The sequence below is a fragment of the Tenrec ecaudatus genome, chromosome 10 (assembly GCF_050624435.1).
Source record: "Tenrec ecaudatus isolate mTenEca1 chromosome 10, mTenEca1.hap1, whole genome shotgun sequence".
NCBI classification, from domain to species: domain Eukaryota; kingdom Metazoa; phylum Chordata; class Mammalia; order Afrosoricida; family Tenrecidae; genus Tenrec; species Tenrec ecaudatus.
Genome location: NC_134539.1, coordinates 115,569,476 through 115,593,920, shown reverse-complemented (window position 1 = coordinate 115,593,920; position 24,445 = coordinate 115,569,476). Strand labels below are relative to the sequence as shown.

At 43.4% G+C, this 24,445-nt stretch overlaps 1 protein-coding gene across 5 annotated transcripts in view; it reads right to left on the bottom strand.

Annotated features, from left to right (window-relative positions):
- Window positions 1-23,972, bottom strand: part of RHOT1 (ras homolog family member T1) — a 74,439-nt gene extending 50,467 nt beyond the window's left edge. For 2 of the 5 annotated variants that reach the window (XM_075561372.1, XM_075561374.1), the window contains exons 1-2: window positions 23,722-23,972; window positions 1,928-1,986 (exon numbers count right to left, since the gene is read on the bottom strand). In XM_075561372.1, the coding sequence (XP_075417487.1) occupies window positions 1,928-1,986; window positions 23,722-23,797 (135 nt within the window). In that variant the 5' untranslated portion in view covers window positions 23,798-23,972. The remainder of the gene's footprint in view (window positions 1-1,927; window positions 1,987-23,721) is intronic. The other 3 variants (XM_075561373.1, XM_075561375.1, XM_075561376.1) reach the window with 2 other exon arrangements.
- Window positions 23,973-24,445: the final 473 nt, after the last annotated feature.

Here is a 24,445-nt window from a genome sequence, read left to right as displayed (position 1 = left end):
CACTATATTTAGACCTTCTAATGTGATCTTTTACAAAGTAGTTGTTAGTTATAGTCAAGCACCATCTAGTTCTTCTGGTCCCAGGGTTGTGGAGATTGATGCTTATTTGTTCCATTAGACTAACTGTCTCCATATATCTTTCCACTTTCATCATTCTTATTTTCCACTGGATGGGGAGAAACAAGTAGTTGCACCTTAGATGGCTGCTCAAGAGATTTTAAGACCCTGGTCACGACTCAGTAAAGTAGGATGTAGAACACTGTTTTGGTGAATTATGTGACGCCTGTTGCTCTTGGTGTCACCCAAGACCATGATTCTGAGCATCCAGGCCCAGTGCTTCATTCCTTCAAGGTGTCAAACATAAAATTTTGAGGGCTCTAGACAACCTAAGGATAATTTGTAAATGAGGATCTACATTAATCCATGATAATTCCCAATAAATCAAAACACTTCTAGAAAAAATTAATTGGCTACCCAAACCTTTTGCATAATGATGCTAATTTAGAAGACTGACTTTTCCTATCACTTAGAAACACCTAATCCACACACAAAAGGATTATTCTAAAACAATTTTAAACTAAGTTAAACTAGGGCAAAAAACCTCTAAGTGTTACACTTAAAATGATTATAAATTAATGTTATTGATTCCACAAATCACATATGAAAAATACTTAATTCCTTAAATTACGCAATACTTAGCCTATTTAAAAGAAAAAGGCAAGAAAGGCATCAGTTTATATAGTAGTTGTAAATGTTGAAAACACTAACACATGAATCATCCAATTCCTCTCTGAATATTAAAATTATATGGAAGTCCCTATCTAAATAAAAGGAACCAAACAAAAGCCTACTGCTATTGAGCTGTTTTGGACTCATAGCAACCTACTGGACATAGAACTGCTCCCGCTACAGGGTTTCTGAGACTAAATCTTTAAGGGAGCAGCCAGCGTAAGCATTTCCCCAAGGATTGGCTGCTGTGTTTGAACTAATGACCTTGAGTTAGCAGCTCAGAGTTTACCCACTGGGCCACCAGGGCTCCTTAAAATAAGGGTAAAGGAAAGATGAATGCAAGCTGGTAAGAATATCTGTTATGTGAATAAAGGAAATAAACAGAAATTGTTTTCATCCCATTTGTATTGATCCCACTCCCCAAACAATATCCTAATGTTACATATGTCCTTGTACTGGAACCTCCAAGATGCAAATGCATATATTGCCAATAATAATAAAGACATCTTACTTTGAGTGGCACTTCACTTAATTATTAAGTGGATCTCATTTGAAATCCACGACAACCCTTTAAGGTAAGCAAAGCTGGAATGAATTAGCATCTTCATTCATACAATGAAGCAGGCAGGAAGAAAACGGTTTTCAAGCATGTTTACTAAGCAGAATCGCAGCGCTTCTTTGGAAATGCCTCACAGATCTGTGGAGTCAGGTCGCTGGTAAGGGGAGATCCAGCAATTTTACTCTAATTCCAAGAAAAGAAACATTCGTCTGTTTTATAAATTGGTCTGACGAGCAGCACTTTACTTTTAAGGAGGGGCTACTCAGTTTAGATGGTCGTGACCATCCTGCGCGGCATCCATTTTGCAGGTGAATAACTAAGGTCAAAGGTAGGAACGAAAGCCCAGGTAGCACAGTGGTTTGAACCCACAGGCAATTAGTGAGGGAAAGGCTAAGGTTAACACCCTGGCAACACTCTGAGGCAGCTGGATCCTGGATCACCATGAGCTGGAACAACGTGGTGAGAGCAACAGGTTCAGTTTAACTCAGATCTCACTTAGTTCTTCCGCCTATCTCAGATGTCATGTTCCAACTAATATAGGAGTTTTTCAGAAAGTGACAACATGCAAAAAGGAAAGAATGTATTTGACTTTAACGCAATTAAAAATGTTTTAATATAAGAAAGAAATCAAATCCTTACCTCTTCTGGGAATTCTTCACTGACCAGAGACATAATCAGTGATGTCTTCCCAACTCTAGCTGTGGAAAGAAAACCATTTCTTTAGTGCTCAAAATCAGCAACCACACAGCAAAGTTACTTGTCAGCTAAAAGTAGAAGTACACAAATTAAGATTTAGTTTGATATTTGAATACCTTGTTTGCTTCCTTAGCAAAGTGCCTAATTTTTATTGTACCACTACCAAACTACAAAAATATAAGCTACAAAAAGTAAAATCCTCCCATAATACCTTCCCTTCACAGTTCAGTGTGTGTGTGTCTCAGATTTTTTCTATGGTTAAAATAATGGATCACAATCCAGGGTGGATGATCCCTTCAGGACCAGTGCTGAGAGTGGTGATACTGTGAGGGTGGAGGGAGGGTGGGTTGGAAAGGGGGAACCGATTACAAGGATCTACATGTGACCTCCTCCCTGGGGGACGGACAACAGAAAAGTGGGTGAAGGGAGACGTCGGACAGGGCAAGATATGACAAAATAATAATTTATAAATTATCAAGGGTTCATGAGGGAGGGGAGAGCGGGGAGGGAGGGGGTAAATGAGGAGTTGATGCCAGGGGCTTAGGTGGAGAGCAAATGGTTTGAGAATGATGAGGGCAATGAATGTACAGATGTGCTTGACACAATTGATGTATGTATGAATTGTGTTAAGAGTTGTATGAGCCCCTAATAAAACGATTAAAAATAATAAGGGATCACCATAATTTATAAAGAGATAATAGTACCCATATGTTTTGCAACTTTCCTTCATCACTCAATTACATATTAGGGGAGTATTCCATCTCATGATAAAAAACCTCCTAAATTATTTTTGATAGCTGTTTTAGAATCTAGCATATGAAATGTAATATACTAATTCCACAACCAGGAGCATTTGGATTGTTTTCCAGTTTTCATTTCCACAAATAATGCTGCACCCAACTTTCACTGCCAACTATTCTGAAAAGGATCACATTAGAAGATCCTGGGTAGAATGGAAGGAAAATGTAGAACAAAGCTCAAAATCATTAATAAACACCAGACTTCCTGGTCAGAGACAGGTGGACACCCCGCCTCCCAAGACTATAAATAACCTTTATCCTTCAGGGCTGGAATTGAACTCACTTCTGCATTAGAATAATCATCCATTTAAGATCAAAGGGGCAACATCCAACCAAGGACAAAGTTCAGGGAGTTAGGAATGAAAACAGGAAGGAAGTGGGATAAACAGTGGTATATTGAGGGGACTGAAACTCTTGAGTTGAATCAGTATGTGTATGAATCGTTGAAAGGTAAACTTCACCTGATTCATGATAAATAGTTCAATAAACAACAGCAATAATAATGCCGCTGCAATGAGCAAGTTATTTCCACAGGATAAATTCAGAGAAGTGAAACTCAAGCCATGATCTTTTTCTGGTTTTAAAAGAAATGACTGAATTACCTCCAAAAATTAGATACTCACCAGCAAAATATCAAAGTACCTTATTTCTCTACATCCATCTGTTTCAAAGTACCCTCTTCAAAGGGTAAGTAACAAAGGTATAGGAGGCCCGAGCTGATGCAAACAGACAACCAACCCTACGGTGCTCAGAAGTTTGGAAAAAAGCCAGGCATTCTACCCCCCCAATCAGCCATTGGAAACCGTGAGGGGGGGGGCAGCTCTGCTCTAACAAACCCAAGGTCACCAGTAATTGATAGCTGCTCAGTAGCAACTGAAAACAAGGTAAAAGCAAACAAACGTTTATACTGCAGTTTCTAGTCCCTTTTAACACACAAATATTAAAATCTTAATTCTCACTCTGAAATAGGCCTCTTCACTTTCTCATCATTTTTGCGGTCCTAGAGAAAAACAGAGTCCCCCTGCTATAAAACTCCGAGCTAATAGAAAAGTATACTTGCCCTGGATTATAAAATAAACTTGGAAAGTTTTAAAGTTAAGAAAGCCGCATTCTCTATTGAAATGACTAAAGGAAAAGGTGAGCTAAAAACACAAGAAAAGGCTCTGGAAAACTACTGAATGGCTGGAAGCGAAAGCAGGTGAGTGAGTGTTGGCCGGAGCGCTGTGAGCAAGTGAGTCCTGCTGGCATGCAGATAACTGAACGGTCTAACAGGTGTCTTCTAGCTCAGATTCCTACAGATCTTTTCCACTGACTTGTGTGAGAAGGCTTGGGTGTTTTTCAAGTAGCTTACAATGAGATAACATTCCAATGAGTTCCAACCATGTCAGTGAAGTCAGAGCCATTAGCTAGAACCTAGGGAACAATACCCACTTACCTATTAAAAAAAAAAGTTTTGTGTGAGGAATCTGGAGTTGAGAGGCAATGATTTTCACAAGGTCTCCCTAAACAGTAAGTTGCACTTAGTGAGTATAACCCATCTCCTGGTGGCCAAGCCAGTGTGCTCTTTCCAGACTTCCAACTGTCAGAGCACTTAAGACAGTAAGAGAATGGTGACCTTGAAGTCAGCAAGCAGCACGGACACCAATACTACATACGCAAACACACACAGTCTCGGGGCCCCAGGAGCAGTTCTCCCCTGTTCTGTAGGGCACTATGAGGCAACAATGGCTCAATGGCAGTCAGCTGAAAGAGTCATACAAGTAAATCAAAATACTTAGCTCTGGCTCAGTTACAATTTGTTGTTTTAAACTTATTCTGAGAAAATTTCTGACTTAACAGAAAAATTGCAAAACAGTACAAAGAATACATGTTTATTCCATAACCAAATTCCTCAAACATCACATTTGGCCACACTTGCATTATCTTTATTATTTCTTAATTTCTCTCTCTCTCTCTCTCTCTCTCTCTCTCTCTGTACATAAGTAAACTGCAGACATATGCACCTTTACCCCTAAATACATTGGTGTGTTTCCTAAAAACAAGATGCTCTAAGTAACCAGAACACACTGCCAAGAACAGTAATGTCAATATAAACTTATTATCTGATACTCAGACCTTTTTCATATGAGCCCCAGTATTTCTTTTTCCGCTGCTCTTGGACCCAGGCCAGCAGCTGATGCTGCATCTGGGTATCACGCCTTTTCACTCTCCTTTCATTGGACCAGCTTCTCCACCTTTCGCATCTTCCATGGTCTTAGCGCATTTAAAGAGAAGCCATTTAGTTTGTAGACTAATCCTCAATTGAATCTGCGGGATGCTTTCTCCTAGTTAACATTAGATTTCACGTTTTTTGACAAGACTACCCCCTTATTACAGAATAGCAAGTGACAGTTGATGTCACGTTGTCCTATTACTGGTGATGTTAGCTTTAATGGCTGCAGGAGGTATGACCTGCCAGGTTTCCACAAGCTTTCTGAGTTTCTATACATGCATAGAAATAAACCTTGGCGAATACATATGCCAACTGTGGTTATTGCTAAAGTGAAGACAATTATAATTTTCTTTTCTGTATTTTCCAAAATTTTCTACAACAAACCTAATATTTTTGATACTAAAAGAGGTCAGTTAGTGCTATTTTTAAAGTGATGCTTTGGCAGTAAACAAGTTTATAGAGGGCAAGCAAAATTTACATCTTGGCCATGGAGCTCCACGCATTATTTCATCCTTCGGTGAATGCTTCCTGAGCACCTCACCCTCGTAAGCAGCGGTCCAAGACCATCAGCGCCCTACTCCAACAGAGACTGCATGCTCACGGAGTTATTGCTGGTAAGGTGGACACATTAGTCCATCCAGATAAAAAGCAAAAATTCAAACTAGTCACTTTAGAGTCACTGTTCCTTACTTATCATTCAAATGCTACAAAAATTCCCTTTGAAAATTTTACTATTCATTCTTTCCTGTTCCCCTTTCCCTAATTATGATACTTTTATTTTAACACCTCCCTTTCCCAACTTTTTACCTTTATCTCTAGATTCTCCCCTCTTTGATCTTACCAAAACTACACAATCTACCTTCCTTACACATACTTTTCTTTTTCTAACTCATCCAATCAAAAGCCTCCTTGATGCTCAATGAGCTACCACACCAAGTTGAAACTACTCTAATGGCCTTTGAAGGCCATAAATAACTTAGTCCTCGCTCATTTATCCAATCTCGTTTCCCACTCCTCCCCACATACACAATTCGCTCAGACAAGGTCCTTCAGCTATGTATAAGCACAAACTAGTGCCCTCAGTTTCCCCATCCAAAGCTTCCTTTACTTTCTCCCCTTACTTTTCCACACCTGACCCTCTCTCAAGGAAAGCGAGTCCTACCTCATGCCTAATGATCACCCACGTCTCTGGAGCCCTCAAGTACTTCCCTTCTTCCTCAGAACCCCTCCTGTGCCACAGAACTTATGATAAACTGTTATGAACATGCAGTAGACACCAAAACAGACTTAATGTATGTCTACATACAAACAATCACCAAGAATAAAACACATCACCATAATAACATCAGAAATGTGGCTAACAGTCCCCACGTGTCCCCACTTAGGTAACTAACCACATTCTAATCTTACATGAACCGGTGGGGGGGGGGGGCGCCTTCTAGGACATCATCCAGACTAAACTACTAGACTTCGTGGGAAGCAAAGGACTGGAAGAGAGCACATACAGTGAATCCTTTATTCACATATATTAAGCCTGGCAGGCTGGGTTTTGGGGTGGAGGGAGTGAGTTGGAGATAAGTCCCAATGACATTCTCATAATTAATATTGTTCCCCACTATGTAATCCCATAATAGTGCTTAAGGTTACCTCTTACGAGCACATACCTGACTGCTGAGCTTGAACTATAGGAGCAGACTGTGCTAGTGCTCGAGGCTCTGCAGACAGCCCCTCCTCACCTGCCCAGGGCTCTGGTGCTAGGTTACTCCTCCGAAATGCTCAGGGACCTTTCTGGTTAGGACACAGCCCACTTTGTTGCATATGTGGTTAACTGTAATTAGGAGGGATTTCACACACTCCCGAGCGTATATAAACTTTGGTTGGAAATATATTCTGTCTCTGCACAAACCTGGCTCCTGAAGCCATGGCGGTCCCTGAGGTGAGTGCTCGCATGCCTTGTCCTGTCTGATGTCTCTGTAATTTTACCCCTCAATTACACAACCATCCTTTGGACCCATTGGAGTGTGGGGCTGGTACCCCACAGGACCTGAGTCCCCTCGCCCCATGCTATCACTTTAGCAATGGCCACTTGGAGAATTGGTCCCACGTCTTGATACGTCTGTAACTCGGAAGAGTAATACATAGTACATGGCTGCTCAGACAATCAAGTAAAGAAAATGTATTTCTGAGGAGCTGGTATCAAGGGCTCAAGTAGAAAGAAAATGTTTTGAAAATGATGATGGCAACAAATGTGCTTGACACAATGGATGGATGGATGGATGGATGGATGGATGGATAGATGGATGGATGGATGGATGGGTGGGTGGACTGTGATAAGAGTTGTATAAGCCCCCAATAAAACGACTTAAAAAAGAAAAGAAAATGTATTCCAAGATTAATTTGTTTTTACTCAAAAAGAATTAATGTTGAGATTTCAACTACGTAATATGAAAGGAGGTCATGAGAATTTTGCATCTCTCAAAAGGAGCTACGGCTATCCAAGAGAGCACATTCTGTTCAGACATACCTGCCCTCACGCCTGGCCCAAACTAAGAACACTGGAGGAACATACAGAGTACTACTGTCTGCTTCTGCATGATCATAGTTTTTTGGACAAACTCCTAATATAAGTTCCTTTGATTAGTAATTACCTGAATAGCTTCCAGATACAAAGTCCTGGATACTAGGTGGAGAAAATATGGGAACTGTATCTAAGAAGCCTGAGTCAAGTGCTATTCCATTGCTCTATTTAAACTAAGAGAGGAAAAGTATATGTAGCACACACAAAAACATAGACAAAATGCAGGTGTGAACTGAAATCGCTTTTGTAGCTCTTCAACCCATTTCCCTATAATTTCCAGCAAATGATTGGGTAGGCCTATGCATATAAGATGTAGAGGATGCTAAAGAACCATCTTGGAAGTGGGAACAGAGAATCCCAGGACCATGGGGCAAGAACAGCCCCCAGTGGAATGGAACGAATGCATAGAAGATCCCTGCCTGAAGTAGTAAAGGCAGCAGAGGCCCCAGCAGAGTCCATGAGACAGAGGGAAAGCAGTAGGTGGGCTTCCTGGCCCTAGGTGGGAGAGGCCATGTGCCTGAGAGGCTGGGGACCATAAAGATACTTAGCTTCTGGCTGTAAAGAGGAACCTGCTGTGGACCAAAGACAGCTTCCTTATGTTTTCTGTTAACATTCTAATAATCCCCCTAGTTGTGAGCACTGTTTGTGAGTTGTGTGGGGACAGTGCCCATAGATGATCTCACCCAGTGATGTGAGAGGAATGTTTGGTGTCTGTACAGGGCAAAAGGAGGATGGAGAGGCATGTTGGAGCTCTGTCTTGTGACAAACAGCTTTTGGGTGGTATGGGGTTGGATTCTCCTTCTACCTTATGTAGTCAGAGGAGGTAAGATGTGACCCCTCTGACCCCAACCAAAATTCCACTGCATGGATTTCATTCCAATGCACAGTGACCCTACAGGACAGAAGAGAACTACCCCTGTGGATTTCCAGAGCTGAAAGCCTTTAGGGCAGCGGCTCTCAACCTTCCTCATGCCACAACCCTTTCAGACAGTTCCTCATGTTGGGGGTCATGACCCACAGGTTGAGAAGCACTGCTTTAGGGTATCAGACTGCCGCATCTTTCTACCATGGAGTGGCTGCTTTCAAACTGATGACTTTGAGTTAGCAGCCAAACACTTAAGCCCTGTGCTACTAAGAAAGATAAAGTACCCTACCAATAGAAGGCACCCCAAATTGTCTTTGGGAAAGTGACTTGGAAGCCACACCCATCTATCTTCAAGAACAAAGCACAATTCATTAAGTCTCTGTGTGGGGCCCAAGAATTTCTAGGACTTATATTCACTCAGCATTTCAAAACCTTTTCTTATTAAACATTTCAGCATAATCTTATTTAAGGTCCCAGCAACCTCAAACCTTCAGTTAGCTCAAGGTAATATTCCTTTCAACATCCACGTTAGTTCAACCTAATCCCACATTGTGGGAAACCGAAAGGTTATTCCCCAGGTTGTCCCCTCCTATTACATGCCATACCTAAGGTGCTACATACATGGTTAATGACCATACACAGGGAGGTCAACTGCTTAAAGGTTATCTCCCTGAGGGTTATCACCCATCTAGAGCCATCAGACCCTAGAGTCTGACCCACCCTTTGGGCCCACTCCCTTCTGATAAGGATAGTGGATTGTTCCCCTAAAGGAAGGCCCAAAGACAAGGTCAAACCAACTCAGGGAGGTCCAAGGTTAGGCTGCCATCTTGAATCTGAAGTCCGCCCATCTTGTCACATGTATGCCCTTAGTGCAGGGGCTCTCCACCTTCCTAACGCCAAGACCCTTTCATACAGTTCCTCATGTGGTAACACCCCCCCAATCACAAAATTTTTTGTTGCTACTTCATAACTGTAATTTTGCTACTGTTATGAATCATCATGTAACTATCTGATAGGCAGGATGTATTTTCATTCTTACAAATTGAACACTTAAAGCATAGTGATTAATCACAAAACAATATGTAATTACATATTGTGAAATATTTATTTCTAACTACAAATAAATGAAATTTTGTCTTGAAGCACGGTGTAGCATGGGTAACAGTCTTCACGCCAGTACTCACATGTGGGCTACTCATATGTGAGCGTATCTGCATGTAGGCGGACCCATCTGGAGACAGAAGAGCGGTGTCTCAATTCCTAAAACCATCAAAAGTACGTGTTTTCCGATGGTCTTAGGCACCCATGTGAAAGGGCTGTGACCCACAGGTTGAGAACTGCTGCCCTAGTGCCTCCACTTCCTATTGCGTATACACCACTGGCTCGTCCCCCTTCTGTTACACGCATGACTACTATACAACCCCTTCCTGTTACGATGTAATTTGGGGGCTTGCATGTCCCCTGAGCGTATATAAGCCTTGACTGAAAATATATTCGCTCTCTCTGTGAGTATTTGGCTCCATCGAGGAGGAGAGCAACTTCATGCTCTATCTTGTCTGACACCTCTTTAATTTTACCCCTCAATTACACCCGTTTGATTGTGGGGCTGGTATCCCACACCACATGACTATACACAATGGGGGTAAACTGTTATCTGAAAATGAGGCCATTCCACTCCCATCTTATTCCAGCATTAGGAAACCCAGAACTTGTGCCTTCGGTCCCTCTTCTATTCTGGCGAACAGATGCTGTGGAGCAAGATGAATGCATCTGGAAGAGAGCCCTCCTCGGGCTCTGCCAGGAGTGATAAGAAACAGCACAGGTCAGAACTGCTAGGATGACCACAGTGTCAAAGTCCAATATAGCCCTGCCCTCTTTTTTTTTAATCATTTTATTGGGGCTCATACAACTCATCACAATCCATATATACATCCATGTGTCAAGCACATTTGTACATTTGTTGCCATCTTCATTTTCAAAACATTTTTTCTACCTGAGTCCTTGGTATCAGCTTCTCATTTTTCCCCTCACTCCTCCACCAACCCTCCCTCATGAAATCTTGGTAACTTATAAATTATTATTTTTTCAAGTGCTACACTGACCGATGTCTACCTTTACTCACTTTTCTGTTGTCCATCCCCCTGGGAGGGGGTTATAAGTAGATAATTGTGATCAGTTCCCCCTTTCTCTCCGCACCTTTCCCTCCCCCTCCTAGTATCGCTACTCTCAATATTGGTCCTGAGGGGCTTATCAGTCCTGGATTCCCTGTGTTTTCAACTCTTATCTGTACCATGTATATGCTCTGGTCTAGCCAGATTTGTAAGGCAGAATTGGGATCATGATAGTGAGGTGGGGTAAGCATTAAAGAACTAGAGGAAAGTTGTATGTTTCTTCAGTGCTATATTGCACCCTGACTGGCTCGTCTCTTCCTCATGACCCTTCTGTAAGGAGATGTTCAATTGCCTACAGGTGAGCTTTGGGTCTCCACTCAGCACTCCCCCTCATTCACATTGATAGGAATTTTTGTTCTGGGTCTTTGATGCCTGATACCTGATCTTATTGACAATTCATGTTCACACAGGCTGGAGTGCTTCTTCCATGTGGGCCTTTTTGCTTCTCAGCTAGATGGCCACTTGTTTATCTTCAAGCCTTTAAAATCCCAGATGCTGTGTCTTTTGATAGCTGGGCACCATCAGCTTTCTTCACTACATTTGCTTAAGCATACACTTGGTCTTCAGCGATCATGTCAGGAAGGTGAGCATCATGGAATGCCAGGTTAATAGAACAAAGTGTTCTTGCATTGTAGGAGTACTTGAATAGAGGCCCAATGTCCACCTGCTACCTTAATACTAAACCTATAAATATACGTACATAGATCTATTTCCCTATCATCATAAACATATTTACATATGTACAAGCCTGCATTTAGACCTCTGTAAATGCCCTTTGCCTCCAAGTTCTTTATTCTATTTCCTTTTACTTTCCTCTTGTCCCACTATCATGCTCAGCCTTCATTTAGGTTTCAGTAATTCCTCTCGGTTACACTGCTCTGGATCAAGCCCTACCAGGCCTCCTACACCCTCCTCGCCATCGATTTTGGATCACTTGTTCCCTTGTCCCTGGGTTTGTTAATACTCACTTCTTTGCCCTGGTCTCCCTCTCCCATGCCCCCCCCCCCCCCGCCCCAATCATCCCATGGTCCCTTGTTTTCTCCTCTGGATTGTTTATCCGGTCTATCTTATCTAGACAGACATGCAGAAATAGAGATAATAATATGCACAAAACAAGACAGAGCAAAACAAAGCAACAACAAAAAACCATGACAAATAAAAAAGAGAAAAGCCTGTAAATAGTTCAAGGTCTGTTTATAGCCTTTTAGGAGTGTTTTCCAGTAGTGTCTGATGGGGTGCACACCCTGACCCCACAGTCTATTCTTGGTATTCCCCAGGGGACTTCATTGCTCTGTTTCCTTTGCTGTTCTCCGTGTGGTGGGGTCAGATTGGGTACAATTCCAGAACTGTGTCTCCAGTGTTGTCCCCCATAGCGCTTTGGGTCAGTGAGGGGCTTCGTGTCTCATGGTAGGGCCGTCCGTATGGTCCTCTCTGTGCGTTGGCTGCTCTGAGCAGGAATATTGTCCTCAGGGTTTGGTGGTCCAGGATGTGCTCCACTCTCTCTCCCTCCCCCTTCGTTTGCTCCTGTGTGCTGATCAGACACGTTCCTCTCCCTGAGCTGTAGCTTCAGTGCTGTCCTCTGAAGTGAATTCTTCTGGGGGGAGGGGGGTTGCCCGTGTATTGGGATTGGGGACAGCCCATGGCGCTGTTCTTGTCATTTATTTCAGTAGTAGAATAACTTCCAAGTACTCAAAACAGCAAACATTTGGAAGATCTGAGAGTTGTGTGATTCCTGTGACCTTTGAACTTTGAGATTGCTTGCTTTTTCCTTGTATTCCAAAATTTCATAACTACCACCAGCAGATATTCCCACACACTTTCTCATTTCTAAAGAACTCTCCTGTGTATCTTATATATTTCCCCATTCCTACATGTGCACCAGATGCACAACAGCTCAAATGTTTCTTGGTAATGAAAAGGCAAATGGGTTCCTCTCTTTGTCCTTAAAACATCTGCCCATCTTGACATCTTAAGACCTCAAAGCTGCTTATACTCTCTTATGGTGTAATGATTCACCTGATACAACTCTACCAGCCAGGGTCTTTGTAACTCCCACCCAAAGACTTTTCCCTGATGGGTTTGAGGGTAATGTTGAAAGTTGTGGGAGACTGTTGCTGGCACTAACTGGAATTGAAAAAACTGGAACTGTAATGTGGGGGATGGACAATTTTGCCACTCTGCTGGGTATAGTAGGGGCCATCTCATCCCAGATGGGGACCTCACTACCATCAAGATAGAAGAGCTAGCAGTGGAGCATGTCTCTTGGACCTCGGGATCCCTACGCATTGAGCCTCCTCCACCTGGAGACAAAGCTGTGACACCAGATGAGTAGCAGAAGAGCAGCAGCAATAGAACCGAGAGTCGGACCACAGCTCCCCGCCCCAATGAGCAAGTGAGGCTGAGTGCCTTCAGACAGGAGGCTTGCTTGTAGAGTGGGGTGCTTCCAGCACTTACTTTGGGGACCTAAATTTGCTGACCCACAGAGTTCGAGCTCAGCACCTTTGCACTGAGGCTTACTGGAAAGAACAGAACAGAGGCCCAGGCTGTGAGTGAGAAGCCAAGGACCTCTGAGGTGAGCCTGCAGCTACAATAAAGAAACTGCTCTGACTGGAAGAACATCCCAAGCATTTCTTTCTTTTGCTTTTTAATTTTCTTAATGTTAAATGGGTGAATATCTACAGAGTAAATCAGTTTTTAACAATCCATACACATTTTGTCTGTCTCATTCATTGCATCCCCTTGAATAATCATTCACCTCACTTCCTTCCTGTTTCCTATTTCCATTCCTCCTCTGCTAACCCTTCTGAACTTTATCCTTGGGTAAATACTTCCCTTTATATCTCAAATAGTTGGTTATTCTGCGTACATACCTCACTAGTGCTACTGTCCCCGTATAAACGTGTCTATTGTTTCACTAAAAATTTAGCCATGAAGGTAAATTCCATTCCAACCCTTAATAAGGGTCACAGTCTTAGGAGTCCTACCAGTCTCCAGCTGAGCAGTAAGCCGAGCCTCTTCCATAATCTGCAGTTTTGTTCCACATCTTTCTCCTACTACCCAGGGCTTCCGAACGTGACCCCCTTCAGAGCAGTTAGTAGTGATCGCCGGACAACGTCTAGTTCTTCTGGTTTCGGTGTGTGGAGACTGATGTTCATGTGGTCCATTAATCTTTTGGATTCATTGTTTCCATGTGACCTTGACTTTCATCAGTTTGTTCCTCTAGACAGGGAGAGGCTAACACTTGCACCTGAGATGGCTGCTCATGAGCTTGAAAGATCCCTGTTGCAACTCAATGAAGGGGAGGTAGAGCACTGCCTTTGTGGACTACAATACCCATTGACCTTAGTGTCCCCTAACACTTTGGTCCTGAGCCCCAGGTCCAGAACGTATGTTCTCAAGATGTTTAGTTATATCTAAGAAGTTTTCATAACTTTGCCCCCTACATCTGCACCACATTCATGGATATATTTGCAGCAAAGGTAAATACCCAAGTACAAATATCCTCAGTTAAACCTATAGATGTTTGTAGGTAGTCTTCCAATCTCCCACACCACTACCACCACCCCCCAAAAAAACCCACACTCCATCAGTCTGTGCGTCACCTATGTGTAGATCACCATTACTGCAGGACTCTGTAGATGGCAGTACTTACCTCTGCTGTCCTTAGCTCCTGCACTCCCCCCAGGGTCTTCCCCAGCGCCACCAATTTTTGCCAAACTCCCTCTTACTGTATATTGCCTTCCCCTTAACCCAAGTTAACATGTGGCTATGTCCTAGCCAGTGACTCATCCTCCTGTGCACTCCTACCATGAACAAAGAACGTTTCCTCTAGTGGGAAAACCTTTTCTTGACTTTTTACCACAGTGGTCTCATACAGTATTTGTCCTTTTGTGATTGACTAATTCCACTCACCATGAGTCCCCTAGGTCAGATTTCTTCATAGCTTAATCATTACATAGGCTACTGTCTGAAGGGCAGTTCTGGCCACTAGGCAGGATCAGGACTCCCACCAAAGCATAAACCTGCTACCAGGTCTAGTCTAGCAGCGCTGGCCTCAGAAGCAAGAAAATACATACCCTGGCAGGAGAGGGGGTATTAAAAGATTCCCCCCTTCCCCAAAACCTAAGGTAACATCAAAAATAATTGGCCCCATGAAAGTCGGCTATCTCTAGAAGCATTCCTCAATTGGCGAACAACCTCTGACCAGTCAAACTGGGCAGAAAGCCACGGCCCTAAGATCAGTGGTCACAGCTGAGTTTGCTGGTGTTGACTGGTAGAGCCTCTCATCTCTTCCCTTCTTTGCTGAGCTCCTGACCTTCAACCAAGCTAGTAAGCCCACTCACAAACTGTTATCCACCTAAGTACTAAAAGTTTCATTAACTCATATTCCCCGCCTACAAGAATCCCCAGGCCAAACAACATACAGGCCTATAGAGGTGGCACAGTGGGTTACATCCTATAGAGGTGGCACAGTGGGTTACATCCTACAGAGGTGGCACAGTGGGTTACATCCTACAGAGGTGGCACAGTGGGTTACATCCTATAGAGGTGGCACAGTGGGTTACATCCTACAGAGGTGGCACAGTGGGTTACATGTTGAGCTGAGGTCCAAAAGGTCAACGATTCAAAACCAGCAGTCCTATGCAGAAGAAGGGTTACAACTAAAGAGAGGCAGTACAACTCTGTCCTGTGGAGTCACTGTGAGTCAGAATGAAGTATGGCTTTAAGTTTGGGAATGAGGTGAACGGTAACACCAGGGAGGTACTCACTCCGTAGAATAACCAATCGTATGAGATCAAAGGGCAGCCTTTGCCAAGGGAGAACAAGGCAAATAGCCACAGAAAAAGATGTGAGAAGAGTACTCTGACATTGTGGGTCTGCAATCGATGTCACAAATCAAAATGTGTGTGAATAGTTGGATGAAAAACCGATCAGCTCTATAAACTTCCACCCAAATCACAAAAGTTAAAACTCAAGATCATAAAAAAGAAAAAAAAAAAAAAGGTCAGACTTCAGTGGGTAAATAGACTGGGGGGACTCCAGTCTACAGATGACCCTTGGCAATTCTGCAGGTCTGGAAATGTACTCACTCTCTTTGCTCAATATTTAGCCAAACAGCAGAAGCATCTCTAAGAGGAACAGTTATACCAGGGAGGAAGCACACCTTCGACTCAACCACGTGAGCTCCAAAGGGCAGCCTTTACACAAGGACAACGTTCAGAAGGGGTAGGAAAGGAGAGAGAGAAACAGGAAGCACATGGAGGGAGGACGTGCGACAAGTGATGGAACGTTGAAGGGACTCCAATGAATGCGATGAAACCAAAGCGGGTATGAATTGTTGAATGCAACACTGAGTTGCTCTGTAAACTTTCAGCCAATTCACAAGAAGCCTTTTATTTTAAAAAGTCGTTTTTTAAAAAGTAATTTCCAGAGCAAGGAATTCCGGCCCACTGCTGTGGGGTCCACTGTGACTCACAGTGGCCCTGTAAGACAGAGCAGACTGCTCTTTAGCGTCTCTGAACCTGTCAATCTCTCATGAGTAAACAGTATCACCTTTCTTCTGTGAAGCAGCAGCAGGCAGGTATGAACCAGACCCTGCAACAGCAGTCCACTGAGTCACCAGGGATCCTTAGAATTTAGCTTTTACCCACTCCCACTGGGTCATTTTTGACTCACAGTGACTCGGCAGAGCAATGCTCTCTAGCGTTTCTGAGGCTGTAAGTCTTTACAGGAGCAGATAACCTCATCTTTCTCCCCCGGAGCAGCTGACAGCTTTGAACTGCTAACCTTGCAATTACCAATCCCATCACCAGGGCTCTCTGGAATGAAGCGGTTGCTCTAAATCACAATTCTACTCCTACCCTCACCTCGCTCAGCTGCAAGCTGGTACTTATGGTCTAATCAGGCTTTCAACACTGGCTTCTTGACTATGAGCAGCAGTAATCCCGTGTCTGCACAGCATGTTCTAGAACTTCTCACACCTTCACCTACACACATGCAAGGGAGCTTTGAAAAACAGCATGCAGAAAATTTACGTCCCGTTTTTCTAAGAACTTCTTGAAGGTCCCCTCACCACTGGCAAACCAGAATAATTGTCATGGTAGGCAATTTTTTTAACAAATTTTAGCGTCTATGTAAAATAACAAAATGTTGCTTTATTTTTTTTTTATCTATTTAAGATAACAGTTTCCAAGTGGCACCATGGGAGACTATGAATTTAACCTTCAGACAACCTCCGGCTAAATCCCTATGCCACTGCCCACTAGTAAATTCCTCTGAAATAAGGATGATATCAATTACCCCCAAAATGGTGTTGGGATTACCAAAGGCTCCAGCACATTGCAGGTATTTGGGAAATATTTCAGTTTTCCATCTCCTTTTTAAAGCACTACCTTTTCTAATTATCTGTGCTTCAGAAATATCTATAAGTTATCTTTTTCCTAAAGTTTAAATGGCTTCACTCTTGTCATTTTACCTTTAGAAATGTCAGGAAGATGCTTACATATGTACTTCAAGACATTTTCAATTACAGCAGCTACAGAGCTCTACTTATGATTGACCATGACACACATACCAGACAGTGGCATCAGAGTGGAGATAATTCCATTTAAGTGATTTACATCAATACTAAAGGACTGCACACAGCTTAGCAGTCATTACACTACAAAAAACAATTCCATTAAGCAGTTTATAATTATTAAAAAAAAAAAGCTGGAGTTCAAAAACACACAGTGGTTCTGCTGAAGAAAGGCCTGGTAAGCTACTTCTGTACAAATTATAGCCAAGAAAACCCTGTGGAGCAATTCTACGCTGTAAATGGAAGCAGCCAGTAACAACATCATCTAGTTTTTTAAGTAACTATATAATAAAAGGTGTTTTTTTTTAATCAAAGAGTTGTGAATCTCAGCTACATAAAATCCCAAGAGTCATTTCCTTTTTATGAGAAGTTCAGAACTAGAGTGTGAGAGACAAATTACAGTGAACTCTGAGCAGATGGGCATATTTTCAGCAGTCTCACTTAGGTTTCCTTTGGAAAGGCAGTGTGAAGCAATTATTTTAATAAAGGGCTATACACAGATGTGATTTATATGCCTTGGTGACTCTAAGCTAGGGATTTTGCTTTCCTTAAGACCTATCTACCAAGCCTTGAGTGAGACTATCAAGGAAATGAAGCAGCAGTTAAATTTGAAATAGACTACGTTTAAGCTCATTTTAACTGAGAAATAAACTAAAATGCCTTAGAGATGAGACAAACACTTGATAATATTAAATTCTAAGAATTACTGAAATAAACCTAACATCCAAAAAGTCCTTACTAATGGCAGATATGAGTATAAACACAGAATGTTTTAAATACTCCTGACACAAAAACTACTTCTATAAGGGAACAAAGTCTCAAGCTCTTCTCAAACCATTTTACTAATTTTACATTTAATATGGAGGACAAAAAACAGAGAGTTGCTGCCAGCCATCTGACGGTCTTTATCACCTCTCTTTTGCCTGAGCAATACTGTGATCTATAAAGACAAAAAGCAAGGCCACAAACTACCTCCGAGGACAGAAGGCCTGAAGATTCAGTGCAAAGCAACATGCCACACTTCTGAGACGCCATGCTTCTAAGTAGGTCACCCATGGGAAACAGAATTCATCACTGTAGAACAAATGATCTAGACTTACCCAGGCTAAAAACTTCCTTTGTCTTCTCATCACATCTTTTAAGAATCTAGTTCTAAATGACCATAAAATTCCTAATATTCATGAAGCAGAAACAACATTCTGCTCCCAATTACCAGCCTACCAGTCAGTCACGCTGGCTATTTTTCTTGTTAACAAACATCCCTTGTTGCAAGTGGCAGAGGGCCGTAACTCCTCATTTTCATCTGCTTCTTTGATGGGATGCTTTGTGGCCTCTTGCTAAGTTCCTGTAATAAGAATATACCGTGGAGCTGGACAGCCAAATGCGGACAGAGAGGGCCTGCAGACGAACAACTGCTGCTAGACCAGATCAGCACTGCTGCCCAACTGACTGGCAGCCCAACAAACAATAACAAAAGACATTCCCCTCAAGCTGATGCCTGGTCCCAGCTACTCTACAGCAGAGAGTCAGTGCAGTTTGCAGACACAGACTGCCACGCCACATCCTTCTCCTGCAAAAAGACTGGTGGGTTCAAACAGTCCCCTTCCATTCGGCACACAAGCACTTTAACCACGTGGCCACCGAGTTTCCTCCAGTCGGTGGCAAAAAAGGGCAGTAACAAACAGGTTTCCATTACACATGTAGGGCGTGATGAAGACTAGACCTTCAACTGAAACATCTCTGGTCATAGACAAGCAGTTCTCAACCTGTGGGTCACAACCCTTTTCACAGGGGTCATGCAATTCATCACAGTAGCAAAATGACAGTGATGAAGTAGCAACAAAAATAATGTTATGGTTGGGGGGGTCACTACACCATGAGGAACTGCATTAAAGGGTCGCAACATTAGGAAGGTTGAGAGAACCATAGATTATCACCTAGTTACTAAACACAGTCTACATGAAACCAAAGAAGTTTCATCTTCAAGTATCATTCTTAATAAAGACCAAAATGTGAAGCGTAATAATATGGCTTTGAAATGACCATAGAGTGTTTTCCTAAAATAAATGGTAGTTTGCGCCCAAAGTCTCTTGGACTCTTACACTTAGTTTAGATTCAACACTTTCAACCTCTACCATAGCTTCTGATGTTTCAAGGAGAAGCAGACCTCTCTCAGCAAGGGCCAAAAGTCCTGGAGCAGCTTTACGCCACCCTACAGGGTTGCCTTGGGTCAGAATCTACAGTGACAACTCCTGACACTGTCAGGCCAAGTCACTGGTCTATTTACCTTACCATCAAAAGACAGGAATCTCCCAACAAAAACAAAGAAGCAGAATAAAAGACAGGATGAATGCTGCCCTTTCTAAACCTAACAATTACCAGATCAGGCTGAATTTAAGAGATTGATCACATTTTCATGGATGAGAGTAATGGCTGGGAAAACCAGGTAAGTCTAAACAAGCTGAACTAATTTGAACTCATCCATTCTTTCAGCAACTCTTTGGGTGTCTACTTTTGTCCCAAGCCTGTTCTAGGCAGTAGAGACACAGCAGTGAACAAGATAAATCCTCTGCCTTTATAAGCTTCCTTTCGCACCAGAGACAAACCATGGACAAATATGCAGGGTGATGGAGATCATGAGTGGGAAGTCCTTCTTGTAAAGGGCAGGGGCTCAAGACTGAGAATGAGGAAAGGGTGAGAAAGGGTCCATTGTGGAAAGTCTAGGAATCCTGCATTAAAAAGTTTGGACTTTATGTCTTTAAGGACTTTATTCTAAACACACAGAAAAATTTTAAAAGGAATTAAGAGTATCTATTTTTAAAAAGATGACTGTCCTGCCACATGGAGAATGAGCTATAGAGCAGAACAAAAGAAGCTGGCAGAGCAGCTAAGGACCTGGTACTACAGTCTAAGCCAGAGCCGAGGGAAGTCTGAACGACATTGGCACAGGTTTCAATGTTACATTAATCAGATAAGAGCCACAAGCTTAATTTTAAGAGGATGAAGGTACCAATTTCTTAATAAATGTGACCAACAGAAGACAAAAATAATTCAGCTTAAATTTTTTTTCATTAAAACTGAAAATTTCTTGTGCATTTTTAATGTAGTTGCACTTATATGGCCTATTTCCCTTTTCAGGAAAAAAAATTACTCAGTGGCCCCCGACAATTAAAAAGTAGTTTTCTTCTATCGCCCATAATCCAAGATAAAACGCAGGTACCTGCTTTTCCAACCCCCTGGAGCCTCCCAGCACGCCCAGGGGGTAGTATCACCCTCTTTAAGATAAACTGATTATAGAAAAGGGTATTCAGGTCCTTGCTAAATATACTATAGCAAGGATATTTGTTAAGCATCCTGATATAAATTTAGGAAAATATACATTCTGACCTATTAATTTTACCATAAAAATATTATGATCTGAAGAGCTGAGCTTTGTGTGGGTATATTTTAAAAGACTTTTAAACGTTTGTTTTGTTTAAATAGTAAGTGATGTTCAATTTGGCATGATAATTAGGATAGCAAAGTGATATTTTAAAAAGCTTTGGCTTTCTCTTTACATAAAAATTTCCAAGTTTATAAACAGCTTAATTAACTTCTCTGAGGTAAGCAGCAGGAATTCCAACCAACCACCAACTCACTGCCATTTCAACTCACAGTGACCCTATACAGAGTTGCCAAGGCTGGAAACCTTTAAGGTAGCATGCAGCCTCACAGCATAAAGCCTGGATGCATGAGAAGTGGGTCCAAAACAGATCTCTTGTTCACCAGGAGCACAAAGCCAACTGAATACTAAACCGATTCACAATTATTTCAGAACCTAGGCAAATGAAGTTGCTGCTTTGTAGCTCAGGGATACATAATAACAACAATAAAATGGTTGAAGTGCTAAGAATTAATAGGTTTTACTATGACAATACCAGAAACAATGTTCTTTGCCCATTCCCCTCAGTTAGCCATCTTAAAAGACAATTGGAAATGCGTCCCACCAAGGAGAAAGTAACAATCCATATTGCTACCACTTTTTTCCTACTATCAATAATGTAAATAAATCCATGTGTTTGACCTTAGTATTTACAGTGCTGCAACTGGGCTAGCAGCTGTCAATCATTTACATTCAATCTCAAATCCTTTAAATACAACCACTCAAAACAACAGCCTTTAAACAACTACTTAAAATTATGAATTTCGAAGAAATGTTTACCCTATTTCCTAACATTTTAAATGTTAGGAAAAAATTATGCATACATTATTTGCCTTAAAGCTTTTGGTACACAGTAAAAAGAAAAATGTCTTCTTTAAGGCTTCCTCTTGGGTCAAAAGTTCCCCGTTTCTATGAAGAGAGAGAAGGCTTGCATACCCATTTTTACCACCTTTCATTTCAGCTGAACAGGGCTTGCAACTTTTCTAACTAGCTTTGAATTCCTGCTGTGTCTTCCTTTGTAAATACCAGTATTAACACTTTCACTCAAATATCCTAACACTGAACACAGAGCTCGCGTGTGCATTTCATTTTAGTCAGATGCTATACTAACAATTCTAAGCACCTGCCTTCTTTACCCAAAACTAAACCTGAAACGTGGATTTTGTGGTCTCTAATTTTAAAAAATGTATTAAAATGCCTATGCTATAAAACTATTTTATGGTACCACTAAGGCCCACATTTTTATTCATTTTATTTTTAAATTTTTTTAAATTTAAATCATTTTATTGGAGCTTTTTTAATGTTTTAGCATTTTATTAGGAGCTCTTACATATGATTACAACCCATAAATCCATTAGAACAAGCAGTTGCACAATTGCTGCCATTTTCATTTTCAATAGTTTCTTCTTGAACTCCTTGATTATCAGCTCCCCTTTATCCCCGCCCTCCTCCACCCTACCACCCATCTGAACTCTTAATATAATTATAATTACAGTTTTTTGCCATAACTTATACCTTCCAGTGCATCCATTCACCTAAATTTCTGATGTTTGTTCCTAGAGTGGGGTTATTAGTCATTGTTGTTATCAGTTCCCCCTTCCCCTGTTCCCCCTCTCTTCCTGTACCCTCAGGGGATCATTCCTCCCATTACTGTTTCTGAGAGGTTTATCTATCTTGGACTTCTTGCATCGAAATATCTTATTTGTACCGATGTCCATATGCAGGCCTAGCAAGATTTGTGACGTAAAACTAAGAAGGCCCACGTTTTTAAACAGGTGTTCTACTCATACCCCCTACGTTGCTCCAAAGGCAGGAATCATAAGTTCAGTAACACTCCCCCCTGAGCTGTGTTAAAGAACACCATGCAAAACACAAACCACCAAGGCAGGTTCGAATAAAGACTAAAATCGAAGTGTGTTTGGCTAAGCTTACTTCCAAATTCTGATTGTAAAGGAAGACTTCTCCAAACAGCAGGTGGACAATAAATATCAATAACAAAAACAAAACAACCACTACAGAAGGGAACAAATGAGTTCACTCTCACTTTCTTCCTCCGGAGAGCCGAGGGGCTACTGCGAATGGCAGGTGGCTCGGTCGAGTTAGTGCCCTTGCAAACCGCAGGGGCAGGGCATTAACTCCCTACTCTATCTACACAAACCACCAACATCAGCTCTCCCCAACCCACTTTCTTCTTATTTTAGTGCTACTGAGTCATTAACTTGCACGGTCCATAGCTGTGTGTCTGCTGTTCTGTCCCACACGTCAGAGAGCAGAAGGCATCCTGATATCTTATCTGGAAGAATCGCTAGGGGGTCTCCTGTCTGTCTGTCTGGATCTCACACGTGTCTGTTGGCATTTTACACATTGGGAGCTATGGGAATAAACACCGCTTTAAAAAGAGGGGTAAAAGGAAGCGTCCAGGCAACCGAATTTCAACTAAGGACCTCCTCTCAAATAACAATCCATTCATTGAGCGCTTGTGTAACTTGAAGCTGAGAGAGTGCATTTTTGGAGGAAATAGGGAACGTATTCGGAGCGATTCCACTACACCGGTACGAGTCTCATTTAAAAACGCTCCATTCTTTAAGGTTCATGTTCAAGCAGACGGAGTGAAGATTGTGAGCGCGGGGGGGGGGGGGGGGGAGAGAAGTGCAGAAAGCTGACCTTGCCCGCCAGTCCGAGAGTTGCGCACCCCTCCCCCAGCTGCCCCGGGAGCCGGCTCACGCCATCCCCATTGGTCCGTCTGTCTGCGGGTTCCGGCACCTGCCGGGCAGTGACAGGGAGTCTCCACGGGAGACCAGAGGGACTGAGGCCCCAGGAGGCCGCCTCGGAAACGCGGGGGCCCACAAGAAGGGGGCCCGGAGAGGGAGAGGAGGCGAGGTCCCTCGGAAGGATGAGGACCGGTCTGGGGCGGGGGAGTGGCTCAGGGCGGGTTGGGGGGTGTCTCCGGGGGGCCCAGGTAGGAGGCGAGGACCGTGAGGGCCGCCCGCAGGCAGCCGAGAGGGCAGGGCGAGGGTCTGGCAGGCCGGGTGCTCGAAGGCAGAGGAGTGCGCTACGGGCAGGCAGAGGCGAGGGCTGCGGCGGCCGCGGCCGCCCCGGGGGCGCAGACTCACGTTCTCCCACCAGCAGGATCCGCACGTCTTTCTTCATGTCGGCGGCTCGCAGGGGCCGTGCTCGGCCCGCACGCATGGAGCGGACACCTCCGCTCGCCCGGAGCGCCCAGCCCGCGAGGCCGCTCTCCCGCGCAGCCGGCGCCGCCTGTCAATCTCTCCCTCCGCCCCGCCCGAGCCTCGGCAGCCTGGGCCCGCCGCGCAGCCGCCGCGGCTGCTTCCAGCTCCCGAGCCGGGACCGCGCCTGCTCCGTCTCCTCCGCGGGCGGCGGCGGGCTGGACGGGGAGCGGCGAGGGACAAGCACTTCCGAAACGCCAAAGCGCTCCGAGGCTGAGCAGCGCCCCCTGGAGCAGAGTCTGCGCAGCGCAGCTCCTGGGAGCCTTGCGCACACTCCTCGGAGCTCTCCCGCCCCCACCCAGCCTTACCGTCCCGCCTCGCCGTCCGCACCCCACCCACCCACACCCCCACCCCCGCCTAGCGGTCTGTTTGGGGTAGGGAATTTGAGGCGCTGGTCAGCTAGTCGGACCACATTTATTTTTTATAGAGGCCAGTCACTGGTTCGAGGTTGGCAGTGACTTAGAAGGGAGATCGCCTGACCAGACTATAAGTATCCAGGAATGGATTACCGAGAAGCAAGGTGAGCCCAAATTAGTAAACACAAGTAAGCCTATGCTTACTTACAGCGACACAGACCACAGGCTAGGCACCCCACAGGTAGTGTACCCCT